The following is a 21,291-nucleotide window of genomic DNA, read 5'->3' as shown; positions in this document are numbered from 1 at the left end:
GCTGGGTACAATCATATTAGCTATTTTTCTTTTTTTTTGTTTATGTGAAGTCATATGTCCACCATTGTCTTGTAATGTATTTACATTTTTAAGACTTTCAGTAATTTGTCACTGAAATTATTCATGTAATAATCTGTCACTAGTGACTTCTGTGAATTTTATAAAGTATTATTTTGTTGGCAAAAAAAAAATAAAGTTCCATTTTAATTTTAATTGCCCTACTTTCAGAAACATAAAACACAATTGCCAATAGTTAAATTTAAAAAATCAAAGACAGGCATGTTAAATAATCAAGATTGTAGATCAAATTAAAATAATATATTGCAAAGTATATTGTATAAGTTATAAAGCCTATAAAAATACTAGATTTTATTGAGTAATGGATACATGGAATTTGTTTTCTTAAACTGAAAAAAAAAAAAAGTTTTTTACCAAATTTTTCATTTTTTTCCCCATAAGCTAGCCTTTATCATTTACTTATAACTAAAGATTCCCTTGGAGAAGGAAATGGCAACCTACTCCAGTATTCTTGCCTGGAAAATCCCATGGATGGAGGAGCCTGGTGGGATACAGTCCATGGAGTTGCAGAGAGTCAGACAGGACTGAAAGACTAACACAAAGATACTCTGCAAATGAAAAGTTTTAGGATAGTGAAAAACAAATACTAAACTGTTTCTTAGCAACAACTGTTAAATACTACTGATAAATTAGTGTTAATTCATTATGTTAGACTAATTTCTGTTGTTTAAGATCTGATTTGAAGGGCATGGTTGTAATATTCATAGCTCGTAATTTAGATACATTTAGATTTGTATGAGCATTTGTTTAGACATATAAAAATCTTAGGTGTAATAACCCACAGATGAGAACTCAAGAGTTTGTTAGTGTCATAAGAAGTCTAGTTGTTAACAGCATTGCACTCACTCTTGGACTTACTCTTACTTTCAGTCCCTCTCTCCTTTCTCTCTCCCTGCTGCTACTCCCTTCCTCTCTCCCTTTCTCCCCTTTCTTTTTCCTGTTCTGTCTAGCCTGTATGCTTCTCACTCTTCGGTAACAGTTTCTATCTTTAAATTGCTTTAGTTGGGTTTCTCTTTTGGTCATATGTAGAACAAGATACATATCTTATAGGGCAATATTATATTATTATTTGCTTTTCTACTCAAACAGTATGACAAGCTAATTGGTGTTAACAAGGCAACAGAAATGTCCCAGTGTATTACATTCTTTTGGGGACTTCCTTTTTTTCCTGTAATGACCTGAACTTCTTTGCATTACCTTTCCTAATTCTGTGTGTGAATGTAGGTTAATTCATGGCATTCTGAAAAGTCCCTGTGAATGAGTCTGTGTTACCCTTACAGGCACTACAGGTGCCTGTAATCAGTTTTAAAAGCTCTTTTCACTTGTTTAAAAGACTTTAAGAAATCATACTTGGGATTTTTGTTGCCTGAATTATGAGAGTAGAATTAATTCCCATCTTTCTTCTTTGTGATGACTTAGACTTCATTAAATATTATGCTCTTGCAGAAATCAATGGTAATCAAAAATTGCAATTATGTTTGTAATTTCTAGGAGCCATATTTTTGGAATCTCTCAGGTATCCTGCATATCGAGTCTACCAGGGCCAGTTACAGTACCTTGCACAGCATAGTCTTAGGGATATGAAGTACATACAATTCTGTGAAAAAAAGTTTAGTTAGTTAGAACTGTGAGCCCTGGAGAAAGAAGCTTAAATAAGTGACATCTTTATTGTTACTGAATAAATTCATAGGTAGAATTTTATAACTGTTGAACTTAAAAGTGTCTGTGTGGTCATTACTTATTATATTTCCACATATTGCTTCAGCTTTAAATACTAGGACATTTGTTGGGGTAGGGAGGCTAATTCCAGTAGGCCAAAATGGTTGCATTTATTATTAGTTATCATGCCAAAGAAAAAAGCAGTATGCAAGATAGAAAATATGATAGACAAACCAGCTGGAGAATGGAGAATAGAACAGGAAGTATAAAGTTCATTACCTTGGCATTGAGAAGTTTCTTTCTGCTTTGATTGATATTTGGTAGTTTAATTGATACTATTTCAAAATTGTGTTTTATTTCCACTTAAGAATGTTCTCAATATAGAAAAGGAAGAAGATATGCTTTAACAAACCATTTATGTGTTTTTACATGAATTTACATGTAAGTCCATAAAACTGAAAAAGTCTTATGGTTTATTAAAGCTGATGAGTTGTACCATTCAAATCAGAATCTTGTTTTGAGCTATATTTGTTTCATCATTTTTCTTAAATATCTGCTTTTGGCTTTTATAAAAATTTATAATTTCTTTCATTCTTAAGAAAACCTGCAGTTTCCATTATCTTTAAGGACATGAGAAATGTTATATTGGACCAGTGTTTTTTAATTTGATGGTGGTACTGGTAGACTTTTTCTGAGGGATGAGGGTCTATAATTTCCTTCTGTGACATCAAGGTCTAACCTTAAATAGATATTTAGTGCACATTCAAAAGCTATTTAATATAGAAATGAATAATTTTTAACTACTTCATTGGTGCTTACTGGGTGCTCCTTTTTCTTAGTGTATATATATATATATATATTTATCTAGCAGTAGTGAGTCCATCTAGCAAGTCCATGTTTACTGTCTAAATTATTCATGATCTTATAGGCTTATAGAGTCATTTTTGTAAGCTTTTATTATCCAGAATACTGTTCTCAGGATTTTCCTACCTTAAAGTTAAATACACGTAATAATTTGAATTGCCTAACTGATTTCCTTTTTAGCTCCCTTATGTATTTATTAAGATATAGGAGGTATGTGAAATTTTCAGTATAGTATTTCTCTATTGAACATGAATTGCTTTAAAAAAGACAAAATATATTTCTAATATTTACGAAGAACTTGAGTTTTTATATCCCCAAATCTAATGAACTGTGATTTTACTGTCTAATTAATAGTAAAACTAAGTTAGCTAAAAACTGAAACATTTAATATTTCAGTTTTAACTATATTACTCTTTTCTCTAAAATGTATTAATAAAGAAACTGGAAAAATAAGCTGCTTGAGATTATCATAAAAGAAATTCAAATAATTTACCTATTTTGTTTCTTATTGATATGATTTTGTTTTAATAATATTTATAGAAGACCATAAATATCTTATAAAAATTTAAAACTCGAATCTTAACAGGAATTTTGTCATAGCAAAATAAGTTGTGGTTTTTGTTCCCTGAAACTACTGACAGTCTAAAGAATGTTAAGCTTAATTTGGAAAGATAATGGATAGCATATGTCATCTTTTCTTATCATTGTAACCATTAATATATATGGCCAGATCATCAGCGATAAGGGGTAGATATTTTTCTCAGCTATTTATTAAAATCTGTATTTTTATGTGAAATTCTACCTGATGTCCTCCATATTCTCTAAAACACCTTGGCTTAGTAAACAGGGAAAAACAGAAATTTTAGAAACTGCTAAACAAATGCAGTGAATGTGAAGATAAACTTTGTAAGTTCTCCTGGGTATTATGAGTCACTGTGTGTGAGTATGTGGGTGTGCGCACACACGTATGCATGTGTACATGTGTGTTTAGTTGGGATGCTTGACAGATGCAATGCCGGTTGCAGAACCCTGGGAACCCACAGAATATGGATGATACATACATAAGCATATATATATATTTATATATTCATAATATGAGAGGACTCGGCTATGTCGGATTTTCAGAAAGAATAAATTTTAACCAGTTTTCTAAAAATCAAAGTTATATTTTTAGTGTTGCTTTTCGAGTGTATGGATTTCAGAATGAAAACTGAAAAAGAGAAGCTATATCTTCAAAGCAAAATTCAACCCATATATTGTATCTGTTAGCAAATATGTATGGGAAACATGAATCTAGGTGGCTCATTATTATTTTGATAATAGTGTGTTTTTTTAATGTGTCTGTACATTAAAAATAGCATCTTAAAACTAAAGTAGAAATGTTACCCTTATCTACCCATGACATATTCAAGTTCAAAACAATATTTTGAATTATAAAAATTCAGATAATGATGTTTAATGCATTGGGAAGAGTATTCCATTCTTTAATACTACATATAATATTTCTTTAAAACGGCTAATATTAGATCTTTATGTTCAACTTTTTGAGCATTAGGATTTTGAGAATGAAGAGCTGTATATGTGAAATCCACTTATGTAAAAGTTCTCTTTTAAAGAAGAAAATACATGATTGCTGATAAAATCATTACTATTTACTTTTGAGTTTTAGTTGCACTTAGAAAATATCTGCCCATTATCATCAGTGTATATATTTTTTTTTTGCAAGTAATTTACTTTCCCCAAAATGTGGTTACAGTTGTTTTTCTGGCATAATTGTTTGGATTGTGAAGTGTACATGATTTATTTTAATATCGTAAAAAAAAAAAAAAAACAGTATAAGTTATTGCATCTTCTGTATTATGGTTTCATGTGAATAATATACCATTTCTTTCTATTTTCCATTGAACTATTCAGTGGTCGGTGAAGATGGTAAGCCTTATGTGCTGATGTGTATACTGTGCCAGTATTAAATATATCACAAAACATTGTTTTGTTTAATTTAAAGCAAAGTGGTAAGGTCCATCCCCACATGTTACCTTGTGTGTCTTTTCTTTCTATAATCCATAGTCCAACACATGCCAGTACCTTTGATGTCATAAAATTTAATAATAATGTGGTTAACTGTAACTCATTAAGCACTTAAATGTTATTGGGTGGAGTCTTTTCATGTTACAGAGAATAAAATTAAACATCATTTTAAAAGTTACCTGGTGGAACAAAAGTTTATGTTTTTACAAAAGGAAAATTAAAAATGATTTTTCTTAACTCTGTAAAAAGAAAGATCCTGTAAGTTTGATATGTAGTTTATCACAAACATCATTAGATTTTCCAAAAAGTGAAAAAGAAAGATTTCCTACTCGTTTCATTAGTCAGTGCTTTCTTTTTGTCTACTACTTGAATGGGGATGAAAGTACAAATAACCTAAATATCGTGTGTGTGCGCGTGTATGTGTGCATGTGTAGTATTCCTTTATACATATGTTTCAAACAAATTAATGAAACTGCATTGTGAAGACCTAACATAAAAATTATTGGGTGTTTATATAGTTTCTCATTTTTGGAAAACAAACCAGTCTTTTTCAGACTCTTGCAGTTTGACCCTTTATGAATTACCATGTAGTAGAAGAGGTTTTTTAATGTCTCAGAGTCTTCTTTACAGCCATAGGAAATAGAATGAGTTTAGTTCTCATATTCTATAAAGGAATATGTTATAATGTCAAAATGGGATATTAGAGATTCAAGTGCCTAGCTATTGTTAATAAATTTGAGAACAGTTTCATTACAGATAGTGAAAAGAAATTTGGAAGATTTATGTCTAAAGTCATTGTGAATTTATTACAATACTGCCAACAAAACCATATTGAAATATACTTTTTCATTTCATTATATTTTTATCTTTGGCACAATATAATAGTTTTCAAACTATTGTACCTCAAATTAGATTAAATCTGACAACTTATATTTCTAATTGACCCCTAAATTTAAAGGCACTTTGTAGGAAATTTTGCCATTTGTTTATTTACATCAGATTTTTTGTGATTGATGGATTTTTATTTCTGGTGACTGGTAGATTAAAAAGCAAAGGTCACTTAGGAAAGATGTCCTCTTTTTTTCAAGGCAGGCTTATTGAATATCTGTAATGTTCAGGTCATTTGCATAAAATTTTGTTATGAATTAAATGTTATATTTGATCATGTATTATCTGAAAGGTGAGTTTGATTTTTTAAGAGAAACACAAATGATGAAATAAAGCTGTTTAACTATGTTATAGGCATAAATGGCTCAAAGAGCAAGGATGCATTTGTTGTGGGAGTTTATTTCAGCAATACTTTAAAAATTGAACTTATATGTTCTTAAAATCCCCATTTTTAAAATAAAAATGAAGAATAATAGTTGTCATCAATTTTTGAGTATGTAAAATCTTACATAAACATAGGCTCATATTAAACAGAATCAATACTTGCTAACATTGGATGTAGTTGTGTCATCTTTAAGCAGATAACTAAGGTAACAATGACATGATTAATATTTAAGAGGAGAAAGACATCATTTGAATCACAAGTTACATCAAAGTACTAGAATGTTTTCTTAAATGATGTAGTTTTCTTGAATATAAAAACATTAAAAATTTTCAGACATTGAGGATCCTTCCTAAATAAGGATTTTGTCTTTCTTTGGATTATATCTCTATTTCAAGAACTGAGGTATGGTTGTACAGAAGGATAATTGAAAATAAATCCCTTATTGGAATATAATTTTGACTGACATTTCACACAGTGGATAGTTCTACCTTTTTATTTTTTAATGATCAAGTATGTTTTGGTCCTAATGAATGGTTTAATAAATGTAGTCACTCAAAGACTGTGTAATATTAAAATATTTTTCATTAGTTTGCCTTTATGAGGTAAGTTGCTTAATTGACTCAATTATATAAACTTTTAATATGTTCAGTCTTAACATTTGTAATATCCTTACTGTCATGGCAATAGATTTGATTTGGGAATGTGGTGGAATATGTTATATATAAAATATTTTGTATAGATGAGAAATGTTACATGTTTCCATTTCGTTGTTGTTGCTGTAAGAAGGTTCATCTGTATTTATTTTAACTCTGCCAAGACCTGAATATAATGTTATACTGGTAATAACCAGTTTTCTGGATCTGGTGATATTTTTACCTATTCTATTTCATGATTTTATAAAGTGACTGGAATCTGAACTCTTTCTTCAGTATGATTATTTTAATGAACATACATGTACATACATATGTAGATTTCTTTTTCTTAAAAGGAGTCGTTGGGCTAATTTGAAATTAAAATTGATATATATTCTTTCTTTATAATAGGTGTATTTTAGAAATAAAATTTCATGAAAGTATTTTTATAATGATTTAGATTCTCTTTTCAGGGCCCAGCACTAGAAGATTTCAGTCATCTGCCACCAGAACAGAGACGTAAAAAACTGCAGCAGCGCATTGATGAACTTAACAGAGAACTACAGAAAGAATCAGATCAAAAGTATTTTCCCATTAAGTCCTCTCTATTATTCCTTTCGGAGTCTAATATGAATGATATGTTTAAATGTGGGGTATAAAAGGCTTAAAAATTATACATCCTAATTGAAATACTTTTTCAGGGAAAACTAGATTTTGGAAAATTGTGTGATTGCTCTGTGATATTTTTAAACTGAAATGTTAGAGAGTTTCTTAGGTTCAGTTTACTTATTGGATGCTAATAGTGTATGTGTATGTCTTCCATAAAATTTAAAGATAGTTTTGATTTATTATCAAGGGTATATACTTTGATAATTTTTGTTTTGCTTTGGTATGTAAATGGAGCTCAATAGAAATCTGAGGCTGAAATTACTGTGCAGCAGAAATGTTGGAAAACGGTGTTTAATTACTTGCAACTGCAGATCATTCACTCATAGCTTTAATTTTTTTTCAACTTCATAAAGAGTTTCTTTTGGTTCAGTTTTATTTTAGTAAATATAGAAATTTATATATGATGAATAAAGGGTTATTACAGTGATTGGTAACTTATATCTGCTGTTACACTGAAGATAAAATTGAAGCTTAAACTCTAACATGAGTGATTGAAGAATTCATATTTGAGAATCATCTGAAGATAGGTGGTATTAGTCAATTATGTCTCAGTGAAACTGGAAAAAACAAAGCAATGAGATCCTCCTTAAAAAGAAGGACCGTAGGATGAGACGAGAAGAAATCTGTCATTTTATGAAATACACTTAAGGATGAACAGAAAAAAAGGAGGAGCCAGTGAGGGAAATAATGAGATAAAGGTAAAAGGAAAGAAAAAGAAAATATTACCTCCAGGAAATAAGGAAGAAAAGAGTATTAGGGGATGTTAGTAATGTCAGATGTTAAGAGTCCAGAGGAGCTAATTGAGGCATAATTTACAGTGGTAAGATTGGAGAAGTGAAGAGGATGAGTGATGTGAACTTAGAGAGAGGTGGTATAGATGGGTTGGGAGGATGACAGTGCTCTGAAGTAAGGTAAGGAACACCAGTGGAATAATGTGTCTGGATGGGGGCATGTAGTGACTTTGATTTGGGACATGATGAGTTTAAGAACATTGGGGAATATTCTTCCAGCCCTTGATTAAATCTATATAATCTCATTTAGGAAGCAAGAAATGAGACATGAAATCTTTTTTGAAAAAATTATAAATGTTTTAAAAGACTGTCTCTATAAATTACTAATATTCAGTATGTACATGATCAACTTTGTGCAGATTATCTTTAATCAGGTAATGTTTGATTAAAGTTAAAGAACTAGGACTCTTAAGATTAGGCTGCATGTGAGTCCCCAGAATCAAATGAAACTCTTTTACCTGGAAACATGTGAAGTGAATGTTTAATTTTGTGGCTTCCTTCTCATTTTCAGAGAAGCACTCAACAAAATGAAAGATGTATATGAGAAGAATCCACAAATGGGGGACCCAGGGAGTTTGCAGCCTAAATTAGCAGAGACCATGAATAATATTGACCGCCTGCGAATGGAAATCCACAAGAATGAGGTAGATTTGTTGTTTAGCAGTTTTCAAAGATAAGTTCATTTTTACAAACTTCATTATGATAAATTGGTTCTTGATAGAATTATCCTCAAATATTTTCTTGTAGGGTTTATAATCTAAAAGTAAGGCATCATTATGATATAAAAATAAGGTATCATCTTTAGAATTAGCCCCTCATTGAAGTTTTTTTCTTATTTAAAACTTTATGTAAAACTAAATGTTTATACTATTTTTAATCAGCTGTAACACTGATCACTGACCAAATTGAAATAAAGATTTCCCTTGTCTAAGAATTACATAATAATAAAGGCTCAAATCACATTTTCAATGTAGAATATCTTATGAACTTTAAAATATACTTATTGAGCTCAGTTTTATTTGTTTTTCCCCCTAAGGCTTGGCTCTCTGAAGTTGAAGGCAAAACAGGTGGAAGAGGAGACAGAAGACATAGCAGTGACATAAATCATCTTGTAACACAGGGACGAGAAAGGTTATTTTTGCATTTTATTTGTATTTTTTTCTCCCCCAACCCCCAGACTTTTCTCTTTTGTCCTAAATTTTGGACAATTCTCTTTTTTCCTAATCTGATAAGTTTGGCTTTTAATAACTCAGTCTTTGAACCTAAATAATTCTCTGTTCTTTACATTAGCTACAGATGAATTATGATTTCTTATTTTGCTACTCATTTCTAGTTTGTAATGCATCTAAAAACAGAGGTAGGAACTTGGAAAATTCTGGGAGTTATAGTCTGGAGGCATGGGCTCCTCAAACCTAGGAAGAGTGCCTGAAAGTTTAGATGGAGTTGGGTAGCTTATACCAAAGAAAAATTTAACTGTCAAATTACTCAAAGTTTTGTAAATAAAATAAGTGTATATTGCTAGATTGGATCAGAGCTTCCAAAAGACATTTTACCAAGTTTCCATGTTTTCAGATCATTTGTGACATTTTCTCCCTTTGAATAATATTTCCACCACCCCATCCCCACCTTATAGTAAAATCCAACAAATTTGGACTCAGAGAAGAATTTGAGAGATCTAGTATCAATAATTGGTTTATATCTAATTACATTGTAATTTGAGCAAATTGAGTTTTTAAAACAATTTTACTGGCTTATAGTTGATTTATGGTATTAGTTTCAGATGTACAATAAAGTGATTCAGTTATACGTATAATCATTTTCAAATTCTTTTCTCATATAGGTTATCACAGAATATTGAGTAGTGTTCCCTATGCTATACAGTAGATCCTTGTTGGTTATCTATCTTATGTATAGTAGTGTTGTGTGTGTGTTAATCCTAAAATCCTGATTTATCCCTCCCCTTCACATTTAGCAAATTCATTTTTAGTGTTGAGTCTCAGTTTCCTAAAATATAAAATAAAGATGAAAATACCTGTCATTCAGGGTTATTGGTAATGAAGGAAATAATGTACACAAAGCACCTAACAGTAAGATACCTGGTAGCAGGATGTTAATTCCTCTTCCTCTCCCTTATCACTTTTTGAAAGAGTACATTTCCTTAAGAGATAGTACAACACGAGTTTTTGTTATTAAATGATAGGATACTGAAAGGGGAACTCCCCAGGTCAGTAGGTGCCCAATATGCTACTGGAGATCAGTGGAGAAATAACTCCAGAAAGAATGAAGGGATGGAGCCAAAGCAAAAACAATACCTAGTTGTGGATGTGACTGGTGATAGAAGCAAGGTCTGATGCTGTAAAGAGCAATATTGCATAGGAACCTGGAATGTCAGGGCCATGAATCGAGGCAAATTGGAAGTGGTCAAACAAGAGATGGCAAGAGTGAATGTCGACATTCTAGGAATCAGTGAACTGAAATGGACTGGAATGGGTGAATTTAACTCAGATGACCATTATATCTACTACTGTGGGCAGGAATCCCTTAGAAGAAATGGAGTAGCCATCATGGTCAACAAAAGAGTCTGAAATGCAGTACTTGGATGCAATCTCAAAAACGACAGAATGATCTCTGTTCGTTTCCAAGGCAAACCATTCAATATCACGGTAATCCAAGCCTATGCCCCAACAAGTAACGCTGAAGAAGCTGAAATTGAATGGTTCTATGAAGACCTACAAGACCTTTTAGAACTAACACCCAAAAAAGATGTCCTTTCCATTATAGGGGACTGGAAGGCAAAAGTAGGAAGTCAAGAAACACCTGGAGTAACAGGCAAATTTGGCCTAGGAGTATGGAATGAAGCAGGGCAAAGGCTAATAGAGTTTTCCCAAGAGAACACACTGGTCATAGCAAATACCCTCTTCCAGCAACACAAGAGAAGACTCTACACATGGATATCACCAGATGGTTGACACTGAATTCAGATTGATTATATTTGTTGCAGCCAAAGATGGAGAAGCTCTATACAGTCAGCAAAAAAAGACTGGGAGCTGACTGTGGCTCATATCATGAACTCCTTACTGCCAAATTCAGACTTAAATTGAAGAAAGTGGGGAAAACCACTAGACCATTCAGGTATGACCTAAATCAAATCCCTTATGATTATACAGTGGAAGTGAGAAATAGATTTAAGAGACTAGATCAGATAGACAGAGTGCCTGATGAACTATGGACAGAGGTTCATGACACTGTTCAGGACAGGGATCAAGACCATCCCCATGGAAAAGAAATGCAAAAAAGCAAAATGGCTGTCTGCGGAGGCCTTACAAATAGCTGTGAAAAGAAGAGAAGCAAAAAGCAAAGGAGAAAAGGAAAGAAACAAGCATCTGAATGCAGAGTTCTAAAGAATAGTAAGAAGAGATAAGAAAGCCTTCCTCAGCGATCAGTGCAAAGAAATAGAGGAAAACAACAGACTGGGAAAGACTAGAGATCTCTTCAAGAAAATTAGAGATACCAAGGGAACATTTCATGCAAAGATGGGCTTGATAAAGGACAGAAATGGTATGGACCTTAACAGAAGCAGAAGATATTAAGAAGAGGTGGCAAGAATACACAGAAGAACTGTACAAAAAAGATCTTCATGACCCAGATAATCACGATGGTGTGATCACTCACCTAGAGCCAGACATCCTGGAATGTCAAGTCAAGTGGGCCTTAGAAAGCATCACTACGAACAAAGGTGGTGGAGGTGATAGAATTCCAGTTGAGCTATTCCAAATCCTGAAAGATGATGCTGTGAAAGTGCTGCACTCAATATGCCAGCACATTTGGAAAACTCAGCAGTGGCCACAGGACTGGAAAAGGTCAGTTTTCATTCCAATCCCAAAAAAAGGCAATGCCAAAGAATGCACAAACTACTGCACAATTGCACTCATCTCACACGCTAGTAAAGTAATGCTCAAAATTCTCCAAGCCAGGCTTCAGCAATACGTGAACCGCAAACTTCTTTAGATGTTCAACCAAGTTTTAGAAAAGGCAGAGGCACCAGAGATCAAATTGCCAACACCTGCTGGATCATCGAAAAAGCAAGAGAGTTCCAGAAAAACATCTATTTCTGCTTTATTGACTATGCCAAAGCCTTTGACTGTGTGGATCACAATAAACTATGGAAAATTCTGAAAGAGATGGAAATACCAGACCACTTTACCTGCCTCTTGAGAAACCTATATGCAGGTCAGGAAGCAACAGTTAGAACTGGACATGGAACAACGGACTGGTTCCAAATAGGAAAAGGAGTACGTCAAGGCTGTATATTGTTACCCTGCTTATTTAACTTCTATGCAGAGTACATCATGAGAAACGCTGGGCTGGAAGAAGCACAAGCTGGAATCAAGATTGCCGGGAGAAATCTCAATAACCTCAGATATGCAGATGATGCCACCCTTATGGCAGAAAGTGAAGAGGAACTAAAGAGCCTCTTGATGAAAGTGAAAGAAGAGAGTGAAAAAGTTGGCTTAAAGCTCAACATTCAGAAAATGAAGATCATGGCATCTGGTCCCATCACTTCATGAGAAATAGATGAGGAAACAGTGGAAACAGTGTCAGACTTTATATTTTGGGGCTTCAAAATCACTACAGATGGTGATTGCAGCCATGAAATTAAAAGACGCTTACTCCTTGGAAGGAAAGTTATGACCAACCTAGATAGCATATTCAAAAGCAGAGACATTACTTTGCCAACAGAGGTCCATCTAGTCAAGGCTATGGTTTTTCCAGTGGTCATGTATGGATGTGAGAGTTGGACTGTGAAGAAGGCTGAGTGCTGAAGAATTGATGCTTTTGAACTGTGGTGTTGGAGAAGACTCTTGGGAGTCCCTTGGACTGCAAGGAGATCCAACCAGTCCATACTAAAGGAGATCAGTCCTGGGTGTTCATTGGAAGGACTGATGCTAAAGCTGAAACTCCAATACTTTGGCCACCTCATGCAAAGAGTTGACTCATTGGAAAAGACCCTGATGCTGGGAGGGATTGGAGGCAGGAGGAGAAGGGGACGACAGAGGATGAGATGGCTGGATGGCCTCTCTGACTCGATGGACGTGAGTCTGAGTGAATTCTGGGAGTTGGTGATGGACAGGGAGGCCTTGAGTGCTGTGATTCATGGGGTCACAAAGAGTCGGACACAACTGAGCGACTGAACTGAACTGAGATTAAAATAATCTAATCTCTGTGGTTTGTGTTATTAAGAATGTAGCTTCCAGACATACTGAAAATACTGCAAAATCTAATCAGGCAAATTTTACTATTATTAAAATCTCATTCAGTCATCTGATTATTTGGCAAAATTAACATTTTTCTCTTTTGAAGTAAAAATTTACCAAAAAATTGTCTTTGTCTTGCCTGCTCTCTTGGATTTTCTTAGTTACTAACTTTCCTGTTAATGTGGTTAGTTGGAAATCAATTTTCCTAGGAGTCTTTTGATTTTCAGTGACAGGATGAGTCTTCTACCCATACTGACTTAAACAGAAACGGGATTGTATTGACTGACTTTAGGGAGAGCTTGATCTAGGAACTCAGATGATATCTTCAGTTTTCCATTTCTTCCTCACAGTTCTGTCTTCCACTGTGTTAACTTCATTTTAAGGCTCTATATCAGTTCAGTTCACTCACTCAGTCGTGTCCAACTCGTTGCAACCCATGAACCGCAGCATGCCAGGCCTCCCTGTCCATCACCAACTCCCGGAATTTACCCAAACCCATGTCCATTGAGTCAGTGATGCCATCCAACCATCTCATCCTCTGTCGTCCCCTTCTCCTCCTGCCTTCAATCTTTCCTAGCACCAGGGTTTTTTCAAACGAGTCAATCTTCGCATCAAGTGGCCAAAGTATTGGAATTTCAGCTTCAACATCAGTCCTTCCAATGAACACCCATGACTGATCTCCTTTAGTTTGGAGTGGTTGGATCTCCTTGAAGTCCAAAGGGCTCTCAAGAGTCTTCTCCAACACCACAGTTCAAAAGCATCAATTCTCAGTGCTAAGCTTTCTTTATAGTCTAACTTTCACATCCATACATGACCACTGGAAAAACCATAGCCTAGACTAGTGAACCTTTGTTGACAAAATAATGTCTCTGCTTTGTAATATGCTGTCTAGGTTGGTCATAACTTTCCTTCCAAGGAGTAAGCGTCTTTTAATTTCATGGCTGCAATCACCATCTGCAGTGATTTTGGAGCACAAAAAATAAAGTCAGCCACTGTTTCCACTGTTTCTCCATCTATTTGCTATGAAGTGGTGGGACTGGATGCCATGATCTTTGTTTTCTGAATGTTGAGCTTTAAGCCAACTTTTTCACTCTCCTCTTTCACTTTCATCAAGAGGTTCTTTAGTTCTTCACTTTCTGCCATAAGGGTGGTGTCATCTGCATATTTGACGTTATTGATATTTCTCCCAGCAGTCATGATTCCAGCTTGTGTTTCTTCCAGCCCAGCGTTTCTCATGATTCACTCTACATATAAGTTAAATAAGCAGGGTGACAATATACAGCTTTGACATATTCCTTTTCCTATTTGGAACCCGTCTGTTGTTGCATGTCCATTTCTAACTGTTGCTTCCTGACCTGCATATAGTTTTCTCAAGAGGCAGGTAAAGTGGTCTGGTATTTCCATCTCTTTCAGAATTTTCCATAGTTTATTGTGATCCACACAGTCAAAGGCTTTGGCATAGTCAATAAAGCAGAAATAGATGTTTTTCTGGAACTCTCTTGCTTTTTCGATGATCCAGCAGGTGTTGGCAATTTGATCTCTGGTTCGTCTGCCTTTTCTAAATCCAGCTTGTACATCAGAAGTTCACGGTTCACGTATTGCTGAAGCCTGGCTTGGAGAATTTTGAGCATTACTTTACTAGTGTGTGAAATGAGCACAATTGTGCGGTAGTTTGAGCATTCTTTGGCATTGCCTTTCTTTGGGATTGGAATGAAAACTGACCTTTTCCGGTCCTGTGGCCACTGCTGAGTTTTCCAAATTTGCTGGCATATTGAGTGCAGCACTTTCACAGCATCATCTTTCAGGATTTAAAATAGCTCAACTGGAATTCCATCACCTCCACTAGCTTTGTTCGTAGTGATGCTTTCTAAGGCCCATTTGACTTCACATTCCAGGATGTCTGGCTCTAGGTGAGTGATCACAACATCGTGATTATCTGGGTCATGAAGATCTTCTTTGTACAGTCTCTATATGGTGATCTTCTAAATCTGTAAGCTCATATTTCTCCAGGTTTGGGTCCAGTGATAAAGGAAGGGAGTTTCTCTTTCAGTAATCCCAAACAAGAGTCTCTTATATCTTACTGAGTTACATGCCTACCTGTGGGCTATTCACTCTGGTCATGCAAGTTCTCTGCTAAGATGGATCTTCTGGAACCAGGGCAGAGCAAGTCTACCTGAAGCCTGTGAAGTGAACATGGGTCTGTGTGGGTCCTCTAAGAAATTTTAGTTTTCTTGCAAAAGCAGTGGGTGAATCCCTCCATCCCTCTTGAATCTGGGATGATAAAAACCAACTGTTCATGACACTTTTCCATTTTATCTCTGGACCCCGTGATAATGAGACATATTTACTAAGTACATGTTATATGCCTGCTGCTGCTGCTACTAAGTGACCTCAGTCGTGTCCGACTCTGTGTGACCCCATTGACCGCAGCCCACCAGGCTGCCCCGTCCCTGGGATTCTCCAGGCAAGAATACTGGAGTGGGTTGCCATTTCCTTCTCCAGTGCCTAGAACATTATTATCTTTAATTTTTTTAATTTCATAAAATCCAACAAAGAAGCATTTTGAATTAGAAGCCATGCAGACACACATATTTCAACATTTAAGAAAATAAAAGCTTAATTGGGAACTGTGTCATTGATTTTTGATTCTCTCAATTGATCTTGTGGAGATCAGTTTGTAGATAATATAAAAAGTTCCCATCTTTGTGATACCTGATGAGATATAATTTTGTTTTATAGTCCTGAGGGAAGTTACACTGATGATGCAAACCAAGAAGTTCGTGGACCACCCCAACAGCATGGCCACCACAGTGAGTTTGATGATGAGTTTGAAGATGATGATCCCTTGCCTGCTATTGGACACTGCAAAGCTATCTACCCTTTTGATGGTATGATTTTCTTAATGCATTGTATTTGATAAAATTGGTTCCTTAAAGTCTACATGTGTACTGAGTCCCTGTCCTTATAGCTAAATACAATCACTAGAAAATTATCCAGGCTCATTAGTGTGAATATTAACTACATTACAAATAGAGGTGTTCCTTCTATATATGACATTGAAAGAAAATTGCCTATGTTACCAGTATCCTAATAAAGATTATTGTTTAATTATCAACTTTGCCTGATAACAGAATTTCCCAAAGAGACCTTACTAATGTACTCTTCAAAGCTGAAGCTGCTTGAGCATATAGCTCAACCCAGGAAGTGGAAGGCTGGTAGATACCACTTCATGCTCTTCCTTGTAAGTTGCTATCATTGAGTGGCTGGTATAAGGCAAATGGCATAGCTGACTGCACTACCATATCCTGAGTCTGTTGGCCATATTTTCAAATGTGGGAAGGAGAAAATGTAGCTTCTGAATGTGCCATCCTTCTCCTGTGATAGTTGGAGAACAAACTGTGAGGGAAGGAAGGTGTGGTCCTGTCACATGTTTTTAGTTACCCTTCTCTTTCTTGGACTTTGAAAAATTGTTTCCTTCATTTCACCAAGGAGCAGAGTAACACCTTCACAAAGAAGTCGGTATTAAAATGGTATATGATTTAAGGTCCTTCCCTACCCATCTATGGTTTTGGTTTTTAAATTGAGTAATTTTCAGTTATTCCTCACTCTGAGAAAATTGTGTTAAGTAAGATCTTGTTGTAATGTAGAGAGGAAGGGAAGAATTTAGCATATGTTAAATAAAGATTCATTTGTGAAAATTGTTACTGTTAAGCAGCTTGGGAATGGCTAAGGGATTGGGATTTTGAAGGAGATTTGTGGTTTATGATTATGACCATTCTGCTTCTACAATTATATTCTTATTTCTTCCAGCCCTTTCACTGTCTTTTTACTCTTTTCTTGATCTAAACTTCATGAATTTTCTAGATAGCACTGCCACTCAAATTTGAGGAAGGAGTTAGAGTAATGAAATGAAGTTTGTGTACCCTGTCAAATCATACAATATTATTGTAGCTCAGATACTTCCTCTTTCACGGTGCTGCTGTTAATGCCAGCCTCACAGGGTTATTGTGCAGTTCAAACAAGATAAATATATGGAAGTGTTGGGCAAACTACAAAGCATCATGGAGTCGTTGGTAACGAGAGTCAGTGTGCTCATAGTTCTATTATATTGAAATCTAGCAGGGTTTCACATTGTTTTGTATTTGTAACTTTTATTCACAATTGTTGTTATGCTTAAATTATGATTGTGCTATGAAAACTCTCATTTAGGACATAATGAAGGCACTCTGGCAATGAAAGAAGGTGAAGTTCTGTACATTATTGAGGAGGACAAGGGTGATGGATGGACAAGAGCTCGGAGACAGAACGGTGAAGAAGGCTACGTTCCCACATCATACATAGATGTAACTCTAGAGAAAAACAGTAAAGGTGCAGTAACTTACATCTAAACTAATTGGCAACTTTGTAACACATATGACATAGGAATGATAACAAAATGAAAACACAGTCAGTGGGTGGGAAAACATAGGAAAGCTTAAACGGCATCCAAGATTTATTGTTCACTGTGAGCTGAGCGTAGGCTCGATCTTAGGGATGTGAACATTACCACAAGAAGCTATTCTTGTGACGCTTTACCATTTGAGTGATGTTGGTGTGAAGCTTAACTGATGCCTTTTGCTCTGTGTTCTGCTTAAGTCTGTGTGAAGGATTTATGTTTTTCTGCCGTATAAATCATAGAATTTGATCTACTGGGCAGGAATCCATAGATAGAAAGCTCCCTACCCCGTTACACTTTGCTTCAGGAAACAGTGATGGTAGTGAACTCAAGTAAAACTGCACTGAAATGCTTGCTGATGCCCAAAAGAGTGGTTTGGTATAGGAGTTTCAAATTGTAGCTACAGTTTCTAGGAAAAAGTAATAATAATTAGCTAATGGATAAAATACGGATGTAATCATTTTCGTTTTTGTCCCTGTTCTTAATTTTGGTTTCCTAAAGGAAGAAAACAGGCATGTAGCACATAATCTATTTTGTAGTAGGCTAATCAAGAGATGCAAAATAAATGGGCCTGGTCTTGCTCTTAAGTGAATAAAATGGCTTTCTTTTGAGACCCAAGGATATTTTCAGGTTTTCTAGTAATTTTCAGTAATGTACAAGCTTTCTTCTGAATTAATGCTTGTATTTTTCATCTTGAAATGTCTTTTGAGAAATGTCACTTTAGTGATACTAGCATTTAGCAATTATACATAGGAAAGTGGATTCTAAATAAACTAAGATAGAGGACATCTTGCATAGTGGGGAAGTACTGGCAAATTTTGCCTGAAAGAAAAAATGACTTTTTTTCACTAAATGGGTTGGAGGAATATATCTGTACTATCATGAAGGGCATTTCCTCATTTTAACTGAATTGTCAGTTATTAGGATAGTTTTTTTCCCAACTAATTTTAGTAAGCATTTGTGGGAAACACTGTACAGTCAAGATAGGCAGTGCTAGTTGTCTAGGGAAGTAAAGTGAAGAAGCAGTTAAGAGACTGGTCCTTAATTTTGCTCATGTTCCAGCATTTTTTGGTGTTTTTAATAGCTGACTATAAAATGATTTTAGAGGCATTTGGGATGGATGCTTTAAACTGGACATCCCTTTTGGTCTTACCAAAGGTCTTCAGTAATTGTTCTTTTCTTTTTCCTCCTGGACTGCAGGTTCCTGAAGAGGGTTTCTGAGGAAATGGGCAAGATGTTGAAGGAGGTTACATGCAGCTGCTTTTGGGGGGGGAGGTGTTAGAGTTGTCAGGCTCAGAGAGAGTGAGAGAAGCAAGTTGCATGAGTGCATGCAGACATGATTATTTTTTACTAACTTCATTAGCATTTCCATGTGTTGTTTTAAAAAATCATTGTAATACCAACCCTTAAATTTGTCATTTATAGTTATTCATATAAAGGAAAAAAAGCCAACAATGGCTAACCTTTTTTCCATCTGTTTTACTGATATTCAAATTAGAAAGAATGCAGAGCTCTTATTAAATTTGACTGTCGTAACAGGACTATCCGTCCCAGCTCTGTTTTAATTGGCTTTTAGACCCATTGTCTGTCAGAATCCTTGCCATTTGTCAGTGTCTGCCTGCGCCACCTCTGTGCTTGCTTAACATCCTGTTGCATGTCTAGAGTGATCGGGTTTAGATTTTTAGGCATGTTTTTATAATCCCTTGTTCTTGTCAAAGCCTTTGTTTTGTTTTACATTTGTAGTGCAAATCACTCTGTCAAACATCTCCAGCACTAATGTTTCCATCCTAGCATTTGTGTATGCTGCTATAATGTCCCCACTACAGAACATTCCAGTTTTGGCATTATGAAGAAGTAGTTTGTGAACCTGAAGTATTTATGATCAGAAAAAGAAAACATCTCTGCTCTAGCCTACAGCCCAGTTCAAAGAACTCTTTGAAACATGATCGATCTTCAGCCCCTCAGTCTGGGAAGAATCTATAGTCAGCAGTGAAATCCTGGCATAATAAACACAGAAGATACTCACCGCCTCAAGACAAAGGACTGTTGTCAGAAGTCAACTGCTTCCATTCAAATGCTGCCTTAAACTAGAGTGCCTAAATCTGTTGATTGCCAACTCTACCACTACAGTATCCCACAAAGGGCTTCATGTGTCAGCTCAGTGCGACCTCCTTTAACTTGGCAGTGCTGCTGCAGCTGCCATACAACCTCCATAGGGGGCTTTTAGAGCTCTGCCACGTTTGATGGTGCATCTTCAAATTTACACATCAAACTAGAGACATGTCTGAGTCCATTTTACTTTACTCAGTGTTTTCAATAAGAAGTTTTATGGACCTTTCCCCTCATTGTCTTTTAATTTGGGGTTACCGTGTTCTCATTTAATTATTACAATGATAGTCTGTTTCCGAGTGATGATTTTATTTGAACTGGATAAAATATAGTGAAACTTTGTAATGATCTATGTGCACTTTTACTTGTAAAATGGGAGTTTCTGTATGTTTATACTTGTATATATAATTGTCATCAGTGCCCCTATTGCTCATGTTGTCCTGCCTTGCATTTGTGATTCTGTTAATGACTTGTATCTTAACTGATTTCTTAGTGGCATTTAATAGGGAGGTGGGTGGGGGAGGGGGGAATATTTGTAACATGGAAGATTGATTAATTTGGTTCTTTACTGTTTCGAGGGAGGAAAGAAAACGTGAAATGGTCTATGTATTGTTGGATTTCAAGCAATATTTTAGAAGCTGTGTGACTGCTTTAATAATTTTCCCCAGTGTTATTTGAATTGTACTACCAGTTATATTAATACTAAAGCTGAATGACAGTTGTGTGAAAGTGGATGCCTTCGTAAGATCAAGTACGCTCCTATTACACAGCTGACATATAGTGTATTACCTTTAAGGCTAGTAAACTATGAAGTTTTAGATTTTAAATCTCGTTACAGGGTTATTTATATAATGTGACATTATTCAGTACTGACAGACTACATAAAGTAGCTTTAAAATCCAGTGCTATTTTTATTTTCAAGGTTAGCAATGAAGAGGAAATGTGATCTGGCTGTGTTTGTCTTCTGTACAAAGCCTGAAGTGCTTGTGTTTTTTTGGCTAATAGCCACAGAGGGCAAAGTTTAAGGCTTTCTTGTGAGGACTAACTGTTCTTTACAAGCTACTGTTTGTTTTTCTTGCAGGATTTGCTTCCGTAGGAGGCAGGTTCCTTCATGTGGAATAGTGCAACCTGTATATGGATTATTACAATAAGGAAGACATTTGTACTTGCACAGTTTAAATCATTCTTAAATTTGAACATGTGAATTGTCCAAAAGAAATCTTTAATTTTTCAGTAATTTTTACTCTTTCTGTGCACATGTTGATTTCTTAATGTAAATGCTTTGTTTAAGATAGTGTTCTCTGTTGAGAATATTTTCATGGAATAAAATAATCTTTTCATGGTCCATTAAGGTGTATAGAATTCTCTCTTATTATCGCTATGTGAATTAAAGAGATGTATTGGTTTTGTTATTGAATGTGCTACACTCCAGGTAGTACAACTTAGATGGCTACATTCCATAAATGGCAACAAGTTTTGCAAAGCAGTTTTGAAAGTT

The 21,291-nt window shown here is 35.1% G+C and overlaps 1 protein-coding gene across 6 annotated transcripts in view; it reads left to right on the top strand.

The window, feature by feature from the left end:
* Positions 1-21,291, top strand: part of FNBP1L (formin binding protein 1 like) — a 137,033-nt gene that overhangs the window by 98,238 nt on the left and 17,504 nt on the right. For 3 of the 6 annotated variants that reach the window (XR_009493918.1, XM_059885075.1, XM_059885076.1), the window contains exons 10-14: positions 7,008-7,117; positions 8,506-8,638; positions 9,031-9,125; positions 15,989-16,137; positions 17,459-17,617. Coding sequence is in view for 5 of the 6 variants with exons in the window: in XM_059885075.1 (XP_059741058.1) it covers positions 7,008-7,117; positions 8,506-8,638; positions 9,031-9,125; positions 15,989-16,137; positions 17,459-17,617 (646 nt within the window). In the remaining variant the exon portion in view is untranslated. Of the gene's footprint in view, positions 1-4,515; positions 4,531-7,007; positions 7,118-8,505; positions 8,639-9,030; positions 9,126-15,988; positions 16,138-17,458; positions 21,139-21,291 lie in introns of those variants that run through there. The other 3 variants (XM_010803331.4, XM_003585877.6, XM_002686227.7) reach the window with 3 other exon arrangements.

This window comes from Bos taurus, chromosome 3, assembly GCF_002263795.3.
Source record: "Bos taurus isolate L1 Dominette 01449 registration number 42190680 breed Hereford chromosome 3, ARS-UCD2.0, whole genome shotgun sequence".
NCBI classification, from domain to species: domain Eukaryota; kingdom Metazoa; phylum Chordata; class Mammalia; order Artiodactyla; family Bovidae; genus Bos; species Bos taurus.
This window is presented reverse-complemented; position numbering and strand designations above follow the sequence as displayed.